This window comes from Hibiscus syriacus, unplaced genomic scaffold (genome assembly GCF_006381635.1).
Source record: "Hibiscus syriacus cultivar Baekdansim isolate YM2019G1 unplaced genomic scaffold, ASM638163v2 tig00000064_pilon, whole genome shotgun sequence".
Lineage (NCBI taxonomy): Eukaryota > Viridiplantae > Streptophyta > Magnoliopsida > Malvales > Malvaceae > Hibiscus > Hibiscus syriacus.
The window spans coordinates 35,748-47,091 of record NW_024061758.1 but is presented as its reverse complement, the minus strand read 5'-3'; the positions used below and the strand labels follow the sequence as shown (position 1 = coordinate 47,091).

The 11,344-nt window shown below is 31.8% G+C and overlaps 1 protein-coding gene across 2 annotated transcripts; it reads right to left on the bottom strand.

The window, feature by feature from the left end:
* Positions 1–2,543: 2,543 nt before the first annotated feature.
* Positions 2,544–9,532, bottom strand: LOC120118599. 2 transcript variants are annotated; one of them, XM_039138704.1, is made up of 9 exons: positions 9,426–9,532; positions 8,481–8,775; positions 8,139–8,210; positions 5,708–5,775; positions 5,316–5,472; positions 5,020–5,103; positions 4,846–4,935; positions 4,499–4,641; positions 2,544–2,642 (listed from the first exon to the last, which is right to left on the bottom strand). In XM_039138704.1, exons 2-8 carry the CDS (start codon positions 8,751–8,753, stop codon positions 4,519–4,521), a joined length of 867 nt encoding a protein of 288 aa, XP_038994635.1. In that variant the 5' UTR covers positions 8,754–8,775; positions 9,426–9,532; the 3' UTR covers positions 2,544–2,642; positions 4,499–4,518. The 2 variants fall into 2 exon arrangements, with proteins under 2 accessions (XP_038994635.1, XP_038994581.1); XM_039138650.1 differs by lacking the exon at positions 2,544–2,642 and adding an exon at positions 3,541–3,566 and having other exon boundaries at positions 4,485–4,641; positions 9,426–9,531.
* Between the last annotated feature and the right edge of the window lie 1,812 nt (positions 9,533–11,344).

Here is an 11,344-nt window from a genome sequence, read left to right as displayed (position 1 = left end):
ATTTTAGGTAGAGCCCGATATTAACATTTTAAGTAGAAAAAAATAATGTTTTAGGTAGCGCTTTACCAGAAATATTAAAAAATATTAATATTTCCAGTAGCGTATTTCCTTAGCCGTATATTAAGTCTGCCGCACCTTAGACATCCCCAAATACCAGAAGATAAACCAAATCCCACATGAACATTTTTTGCACTCAACATGCATATAATTTTCTTAGTTATTAAATTGTCTAAACAATGAATTTCGAGTTCAATTGATAACTTTTTTGAAATGTTTAAATATTAATTTAATATTGAATATAATTTATAATTAGCATGCAATATATTTGATTTTGTTGCTTTTTAAATAAAAATTGCATATTTGTTATATAAAATTAAGATTATAATAATGTGATTTATTGATAATATATATATGACAATATCTCTATCACATATTTATTTGCAAGACAAAGCATGTGCATCTACACATACTCTCTTTTAAAACCAATCAATAAGAAAAGCTAATTGGTCCCCTATATGTCGCAAAATTTTCGTGTCTTGTTTTCTTAGGGTCTATTCCCCACTAATACATGATCTTAAAAAAAGATTTGGATTATATTTTGTATGAGATTCATATATATATATATTCTAATTAAATAATGAAACGTATTATTATAATATATATCTTCATCTGATTGGATGATTAAATCTATGGAATTTAATTAAAATTAAGATCAAATTAATATAATGTATAAGTAATGAGGACTCAATGTGTAATTATACTAATTTTATTGACTATCACATCAAATCTTCCGTTGATTATCAATGAGTGACTTGATTGATATACTTTAAATAATTAAGTGATATGATTGACGGAATTAAAAAAATAATAATTAGATTAAAATTTACTTGGATCGTCGTCAAACTTTGTTTCGGATATGTTTAAAACCAACGAGCCAACCACGTTTACAAAGATTGGCAGACCCCAGACCCAAAACAATGGGCCTAGACTCAACGTGGGTATCACGAACATGACTCACCATTTCAACATTGTCGGATTGAACAACGAGACATTTAACTTAGGATTGAGCAACGAAATCGAGAAAATTGAAAAATCGACACGAACCGAGTAAAATGGTTCGGTTCGGTTTGGTTTGACTTTAAACGGTTTGGTTTTCGGTTCGGTTTAAAGGCTTCATTTTTTTGATTCGGTTCGGTTCGGGTTTTTCATATGGAACCCATTTGTTCCATATTGAACCGAATAGACAACTTTTGTAAAAAACATTATAGTTTCAAGTGATTTTTTCATTGAAAAACCAAAAAACCGAACCGAACCGAAAAACCTGAACCGTTAAAAAAACCGAACCGAACCGATAAAACTGGTTTCGGTTTTTTCAGTTTTTTAACTATTCCGTTTCGGTTTCGGTTTAAATATTGAAAAACCGTTTATTTCGATTCGGTTTAATTTTTGGTAAAAAACCGAACCGAACCGAACCGAACCGAACCGAATACACCCCTAATTTAACTTATTGTGACCAATGCAAGACGCCCCAAACATATTTGTTTATTAATAAAAAAAAGTTTAGAATATATTTTATCATTCAATTTTAATATTACTTTTATTCTTATTATTGTGTTTAATTTTTTTTTTCCAAAAAACAATCATTTAATTTTTATGTTATTCCTGTTTTGATGTGTTGTGATATGACAAACAATAACTAAACGACACCACTTTAAAAAATTAAATTAATATAAAATGACGTCGTTTTGGATTAAAATCTTTTTGTCTTTGTCTTCTTTGTTTTCATTTTTCTTCCTCCTTTTTCCTGTTGAGTTACACAAATTCCGGCTTCCACCCATATTCAACGACGACAGCTAATGATCCTAAACTATTATATCAAATTCTTTTCATCCTTTTGAACGCGAAGCACATATCCGTTTTGTTGAATAAATAAATGTATAGGAAAGCAGGAACCTTGTTGAGTAAATAAATCTGTAGAAGAGACTGGGAACCTTGCTACACTATGCGTATAACAGAAAGAAAAGACGAAGAAAAAAACAAGTACAATCATATCCTTTTTCTGACTAACAGCCTCACCAGTCACCACTTCTTCTATCTGTAAAACGACCAAAAACAAGATTAAAATGTCTTAACATCTGTTGTGAATAGGGTCGGATCCTTTGTCAACACTTCTTTTGTTCGATTGATTCAGATCAAACACAGTCGAAGGTGCCGGCGCCGAACTCGGTCGTTTCCGCAAAGGATCCATCGACTCGACAGCCTGGAGAATGCGTGAACTTTCAATGCCTCTAATGGCGGAAACAGTCGCTGATTGAAACACCAAGAGAGCAATACAAGAAAAGAGAATGAACCCTCTTATCTTCGCTGAAAACCCCATTCTTTTTAATGTTATAAGAGATAGAGAGATGGAAGATAAGACGTAAATGTGTTTGTTTCCGAAGACAAATTATGGGGGGGGGGACTTTGTTGTCTGTTTGAGACCGAGACAAGCAACGGGTTATGGTTGCATGGCTTTGGCTTTGTATGATGTGAGTGCAGCAACGAAACCTGTTCTTTTATGGGATTCGAAAGACTAAAAAGAGCATGATAAAGCAATCCCGGTCCCATTGTAGGGAAGTTTCAGATTCACTTCAATCATTAGCCTGCCATGGAAGCAACATAAAAGCTTTGCATTACAAGATTCTGACATGTTTGAACAAAAAGTTTGGTTTGAACACAATCTTTGGGAAGACAAGCATCTTTTCTTACCTAATTGATAATTGATGTAAACACCTCTACACACAACTGTTTGAATCTAAAAACGAATAAAGAAAATAATACTCTTTCTTTTAATAAATTTTATTTATATTCATATTCGAAAAAATATATAATATCTTTTAAACCCGAATCAGTTAAAAAACGAGGATTTAACAATAGCATAAAAGGAGAGATCATATGTATAGTTGATGCTTATGTTTAATAGGAAGGATAAGTAAAGTGATAAACTTCAAGAAGAAGAGAGCGATGGGTGTTTCTTGGTATTGGGCAAAACCAAAGGAAACAAAAGCATAAAGGGAAAGTACGAATTTTTGTTGAATGGGATTCTAAAGTTTGTTTTATTATTAAATAAAACAAATTTATTCTTTTTTTTTATAGATATTTCTGTTCTTCAGTCTTCTCTCAACATCTCTACTTTTGATGGGGTTTTCTTTCTTGTTGCTGTACCTAATGGACCCTTTGCTTTGCAAGATACTTATAAACATGTTAATAGATATAGAAGTGAATAATATATTTTTCTATTTTTTATTACATCGAAAGTATATATTGAATTAAAATTAATTAGTAATTTTATTGAATAAATATATAATATTTAAATATATAATAAACTTATCGTATAAACTAAATATTTATCCTAAAATCATCAGTGTATAAATTATTGACTTAGAAAAAAATCATACCAAAAAAATTAAAAACCTAATCAAACAACTGGGCAAATAATAAATACAAACAAATTATCGAGAACGAAAGATAACACCATAAACTCTAATATAAAAATCATATAACAATAATAATTCATTGATAAACTAACATTACTATGACTCAATTACAATCTATCATCGGTGATTACGAACGTCAAATCCAAACACAAGATTTTATGTTATGCGAGCAAATTTTTAAAAAAATTACGTTAAAAAAGAGACGTAAAATTAGATCATCAATAGAAATTATAAAATAAATTACAAAGATTATACGAGAACTTAAAATTTTTAGAGGATGCAACTACCTCCAAAAACCCCTATCCAATCGTTGAAAAGTGTCAATCATCAGGATTTAAAAAGGCAACGTCAAATTCAATCTTTAAGGAAAATAAATAAATATTGTATAAATAGACAAATAACGTACTACACGAACAAATAAAATCATTCATAATTTCGTTCATAATTTCATACGGAAAATAGAACTAATTAAACAAAAAAAAAACATAACTCAAATACAAGTCTGATGGCAGCGTCAACCACGAAAAAATAATTTAAAAACAAAGAGAAAAACAACACAAGAAATAAGAAAATGGATAAGATATTATATAAACTTTAAAATAATTTTTATTTTTCATTTATCTATGTTTATATTATGTCTATTTTCTTTTTCATATCATATTATATATTTTAGCTAATGATTGTGTCTCATATTATGAGGTTGGATTTCCATTGTAAATTTTCAAAGGGGAAAAAAGGATGGATGTATGGCATCAGTTGTTGGCGGGACAGGGACAGGCAAAGCTTCGTTGAATGAAAGTATGTTAAGATTGAACGACAATACTTTATTCAACAGTTCAACCTGGAGGATTTCCAAGTTATGTACAAACATAAACAGGCGTTCAAATAAGTTGGGAGACAAACGAGAAATCTTCTGAATAACAATCAAAGTACAACGTAATAAATTGAATCACCTCTCGTTTTTCTTTCGATGCTTAGTAGAACCAGTCAAATTATTTATCCATAGTTCCATTGCCACTTACCGCAGAAAACGGCTGCCGCATTATTGAAGTGGCTCCTGACGAGGAGTTGCTGTAGGTCCTGGTGCTATAGTGAACTGTAGACCGCGATGTTGTCCGGCTTGTATCATGAATGCGACTTCCGCTGCTGCAAGAGCAGCTGCTTCCTGTTTCAATAAGGAAAAAATTACATTATTTACTGGAGAAAAACCAAGCAATCCACAACTTTGTTTAATTAAGCAGCATGAACACGATAACTAACGCATTATTTTCTTCGTATGTCCCAAACCGGCAAAAGACAGACACGAATATACATTTTCGGTCTGATATAGATCAACCTCAACATGCCTAAGAAACAAAAGAGACATTACCTGTCTCTGCCTTCGGCGCTGCAGTATGCTGATGGCCCAGGCCATGATGTAACATGGGAGAAGAAAGCCAGCAGCACGAAGCAGGAAAAGCTACATAGCATAAAAACAGCTTCCGTTGAATAATAAAACAATGCGAGTTACTATAGGATTACTGAAAATTCATCCCATGCTTACAGAGAAAAATGCAGATGCATCATCATCTTCTCCATCACCAGCTGTTAGGTACAGAGCATGCCTTAAGAGTAGAAGAGCCATTAGCTGCAAATAAACATAGAAAATAAGATACAAACATGTACAGAAGAAAATTAACAGCAATTCATTTTATTTCTCGAGTACGGATAATAAGAATAAGAAAAATATTTCATCAAACTATAAAGGGAAGGAGCCATGATGGTTTTATTTTTAACATTTGCCAATAAGTAGGAAATGGTTATGAATTGTTTTGCTTCTATGGAGAAAATAAAGCTTACAATTAGGACCGCAGACCGGCAAAATGCAGCTCCACTAGCATTGGTATCAGCATATTCATCATAATCTGCCTCCAAAAGATGGCGTTCTGCAGCTGCCATGGCTATAACTCGAGGGTCACGCAAATCCAAACGTGCACCAGAGATTGTCCACCCCTCACTGCATAACATAAATAGATTGAAAATAATAGATCAAAGGTTATGAGCATACAGTAACAAACCATACTACAGATTACTCAACTTATAGATAGATCCTCACAAACAGAAAAGGCTCTTGGTTACAAAACCAATATCGATAACAAAAACCGAGAAAGAAAAAAGAGATCAAACTTAGAGCGACACTGAGCTTTATCATGTCCATCTTCTGGACATGTAACTGCACTTGTGAGTCTAACCTGATATCAATTGTAGCATCCTCTGACTGGGGGGGAGGTGGTGGAGCAGTATATCCCGGTTGGTAAGGCTGCAAATTAAATATATTTAGCAGGAAAAGTCAGTAAATTAGCCGAATAATATACACATTTATACATGTATACAACATGAATAGAAAGAACCACCGCCTAGCAGCTAATTGCAAAGTACTATCAAAATGCATAACTTGTACCATAGTACTGTGGCTCAAATATTTGAAAAAACACTTTTCTGTCATTTAACCACATTCACCAGAAAAATAGGCAACTTTATCAAAAGATTAACACAAAAGACCATATTTTTCCGCAAGAAAAAACTTCACCTGGCAAGACACTTATTTTTAAGTCCCCAGAACAAAAACGATAAACCTCTTTCATGCTGAAAATATAAGAAGTTGATGAGCAACATCCAACTTGTGAAAAGATGATTATGGTTCAAATAGTTACAAGTACACTGTCATTTGAAAACAAGCAACACCAAAATAACAAATTTCATAAAAGCTGGAGCATAGGACCATGGTAAAACTCCATTTCATAAACCCAAAAAATTGTTCCCGGCAGAAAAACAAAAACTTATGTCCAACCTTGGACACGAAGTACACACCCATACAAAGTGATAAAACAAGATATGTATAAATAATTGATTCTTGCATCCAGGGAGCTTTGCAATCGGTTAAGTAATTTTAGATCAAAGCAAGGTTTTCAGAAGCTCAGAGCTCAAAAGGTAGCTTACATCTCATTTTCCACTCACATAAACTTGATTTTTAAGGGAGCAAGACGCATCGAGGCGCAAAAGGTCAGAACATATCCACGTCCATTAGCTACTGGTTCAATCCTAAAACACTTAATTTCCTTCCCACACGATGTTCCTTTACTATTTCTTATTCCTTCCTCAAGAGTCAAGCCCTATTTCTACCATTTACAAAACCTTACCTTCCAAAACACTTCAAAACAATTATGGTTACACACTTACACTACAATAAACTAATGGTTCCATGTTTCAACTATGTGGAACAATAATTTGTCCACACAAATTAACAAAAGAACAAAGAACAGTAACATTTATCTTAAGGCAACATTGCTATTATAATTATATAATATTTCAATTATAAAAAATCATTATAATTATAAAAATAGTTATATAATTCTTATTTATCTATATATTTAATATCTTTTTTATATCTTAATTACATTTTTCTATTACATTGATTATATTAATTAATTTCTTTTTGACAAATGGGTCGATAGCTTTTTAATATTAGAATATAATTATTTATTAAAAATATTAATATCTTTTAAAAAAATCTGAAAAGAGCAAAGGCGTAGCGCCTGGCGCCTAAAGCCTGTAGGCGCGCGCCTCCGACCACCTCCTGTAAATCGCCTCACCCAAACCCAGGTGGGCGCTACCTCCATTGCCTGGCTGCGCCTCGCGCTTAGGCGCGCCTTTGAAAACCAAGAACATAAACACATTACTTTAACGTTTAAACAAAAAATATGTCATGAATATTGCTACATCATATTGAATAAATTCACTACCGTATGTGGCAGGAAAACATGACTCACACTGAGCATTTAATTTGCTGATTGAGAAATGATAATCAGGTAGATGAAGTAACATGGGAAAGACCAAGTGGATAATTTAACAAAACAATATGTTAATTGATTAATAGACCATATAAGCCGTCATTCATGCAACAACAAACTGAACTACTGTTCCATGTACTTGGATAGTTTCATCTGGACACCTTGAAATAGAAAGATTATCCACACTTTAGACATTGAAGTTAATGCTTTCTTACTTAATATCCTTCAGGGAGATAAAGGATTGTACATTTGGGGTTAAATGATGCAGCCTAAACCAGTCAAAAATGGGAAGAAAAGGCAACAAGCGCAAAGGACCTTTTTTTTCTTTCAAAACTGGAAATAAAATCCACTAAAAACATTCCCCTAGAACGGAAAAGAAAAGAGAATATCAGTGAGCATATAAAATGTTGTCAGCCTAAAGATTACAATAAACAATTCAAAAAGCCTAGCATGTCACAACATAAATGAACAGGAAACAAAAGGAAAATGCAAACGGCATTCGTCGAGATAAGGGGTATCAAAATTAAGGTAATGCGACAGTAACCATATGATTGGTCAGTCTTTTCTCATCTGAAATTAAATTTACCAGAATATAAAGGTCCCTTTTTAAGTGCGAGCATCAGTCAACCTGGTAGGTGCAACTTTACATCATTGTTATTAAATTGATTCATCACAAAATGAAACTAAATTAAAATTGTCACCCTCTAGAATCAGATATTTATTTTCACGAATATGCAAATAGATGTGGGTGAATGCAAATACAAAAGGTAGCAGATTTGTTCCTCCTAGGTGAACTAATGAAGATGGAACCGTTTTCAGAGGAGAGGTTTACCTGATGACAAATCTCACAAGTTATATCACCTTTCTCGTTGCACCAATGCTGAACACACTTCCTGTGAGCGAACTGGATAATAAAAATGTCAGCTAATGCTATTTAACTTCAAGAATATGAAGATAAGCCAACGAAGCTATAGCTTAATTAAAACAGAAGTACTTCAAAGTTAGAAGGAAAATCATCAAGCTCTTTCTCCGCATCATGTTGACATTCAAACATTAGCCCATACATCTTATTAAACAACTTAGAGATAATAGAAAGCCATCGTCACGGCAGAGAGACTCTTTTACCGAATAAATTGGAATAGGAAGTTTCGAAATACCCCAAAACAATGAATACCTTCAAACTCCCGCTACATGCACAAGGTGTCTCTAAATTCTTAATGCTGTCCTCCTCCTGACAGATTCGGCATTCAGCTGTCTGTATAAGTGGTTCTTCTTCATCGCAGGAACCATGTCCTTCCACTTCCTTAACACCAATAACACAAGCATCAAACTCGGAGGCTTGGGAAGTGCCTTCACCAGAAGATCCTGCAGCCTCAGTTTCTTGCATTGATTGCAAACTTTCAGGTGTTATAAGACGGTCCACGCATAAAACTAGATGATCACCCATTTTTATCAAAGATGAGAAGGTCCTTGTAACACACAATAATGCATCAAAAGTTTCAGTTAGTCAGAATAAAAGTTGAGGCTTTAAACGCGAAATTTACTTCCAAAATTAACGCTAGATTTAACTGTCAGGAATATAATGAAACTAAGTAAGATATAATAAATCAAAATCTCATCTTTTTTCTTGTTTGTGTAATTACTGAAACCCCTTGGATATGAACTTCAGATACTGTGAAATTTCCTTTCTCATTAACTCTCTTGTTTTATTACTTATTTTCATGTAGAGTTCAAAATTTCTCTTTATTTATTTCTTAAAATTTCATCCTATAGGCTACAAGCTATACCCCCAAAACTAATATCGAAATAAATATTTTTTATAAAAAAAAATAAACGAACTAACCCCAAAGGTTTCAGCTTTAGTTATCCGGGGGGGGGGGGAGAGATTTCCAGCTTTTGCTCAAAATTTTCAATTTTCCACCGAAAATGAAAAGGGACGAGAAAACAAATCATTTGCATTTTCTGGGCACCCAAACAATCCAATACAACCGAACCCAGACCAAAATTCCCAAATCCAAAATCAATTCAAAACCCCAAAAAAGAAAATACCAGAATCATGATCGGAATTGAACGAATCCATCGACTGAAGAAACAAAACATAACAGCATAAACAAATTACCCGTAAATGGCGCTTTGATGTTGGAGTCCGAAATGTTGTTTTCGCTTATCGTTTTATAAAAGCTTTAATGAAGAGTCGCAAGTCTTTTATTTACCTTGTCTTGGAAATGAAACAAATTTGACAATAGAGAATTTCTCTCTTTTTTCACATAAAAATATGTATACTTTTGGTACAAGTAAATTGAAAAATATATATTAGAATTTTGATAGACACATTGATGGGGCGGTTTCAACGAAGATTTTGTAGTTTGGCTAAAACCAAAACCCGAAGCTTTGTGGTAGAGGTTAACGTCCGTCCAACGACAAGAACTAGTTCGTAATTTCTAGAAGTTTGTCGCCGTTTGGTTATTTAACCTTTCCAGATGACGGGCGTCAAAGGTTATGATCGGAAATTCCCTTCTTTGTATTTCGGACAAAGACAATTAATATATGTCGGCAAAATCACGAGTGGATAAGAGAAATTTTCTTCTCTCCTTCTAAATAAATAAGAATATATGTTTTTATTTGCAAACTACTCAAATTAAGAAAATAAAATTCCTTAATCTCTAACTTTTTATTTGATTATATTTTAATTCATTATTAATTTTAAAAATTAAATCATATAATTTTTTCATTTTATTTAACTGTTTCTAAAATATTTATTATTTTAAATTTAAATAGATTTACAGTATGCCATTTTATCTAAATTTCACTAAGAGTATATTATCACCTATTAGCTTATAGTATGTAAGCTTCTAATTCTGCGAATTTTGGATGTATGAACCTAAGACTTATAAGAACTCTTATATATGCAATATATATCTTATGAACAACTAGCAACGATCACATGTCAATCACCTACTATCCCGTGAACACTGTCCGCGTACGATTGGCAACAACTACGAGTGATACACGTGGTCTCTTTTAATGACAAACTAATCTAATGTGCGGACATAAGACTCATGCGAACTCTCATATATACAATGTGTATCCCATGAACTACAAACAATGATCACAAATCAATTACTATTATCCCGTGAACAATGTCCACGTACGATCACTAACAATTACGAATGACACGTGGTCTCTTTTGATAACAAGCTAATCTAAAACATCACTTCTTCATACATCTAATCAGCAGCAATACCACAATAATTTACAACCTACACATTTAATCTACACATGTCCAAAGTATTATAAATAATAATGCATGATAGAATAAAGAGACAAATATATTTATTCTTCAAAATACCAAACCTATATTATCAGATAAAACTTTTAACCGCCATCTATGATCGTTAATTACGACGTCAACAGAATTTTACTAGACGTCGACAAAATATTATATAATACTATTATTTAATATTGATATGATTTGAATTTAAAATATTTTTACTCACCTTCAAAATTTAATTGAAAATTTGTCTTAATCTAATTTAAAGTATTATTATAAATATATCATTTGATCATTAAATATTAAACGAAATTTAATGTGACCTAAAATAATAATAATTTGAATCTCTAAAATTTATATATCCTATCAATTAGTCATAATTTAATAAATTTATTCTTTTTATATTAAAATATCTCTTAATTTAATCATTATTATTATTTTAAATTACTTGTTTTTCATATTTCATTATCATCCTTTAGCATTAATTAAATTGTTTTGTTACTAGTATTTTATCTCAACTAACTTTCTTCCATTTTTTCTTGGTTGAACTTTAATACTTATTTATCTCTTTCAATTTTTTATAATATAGTATTTTTATTAATGTTCTATCCATACTCTCTAATTTCTTTGTTTAGATTTCTTTTTTATTTTTTAAATTTATTTAAAAAAAATAATATTCTACTGATAATTGAATATTTTTATTCTATCCATACTCTCTAATTTATTTGTTTATATTTATTTTTTTATTTTTTAAATTTATTTTAACA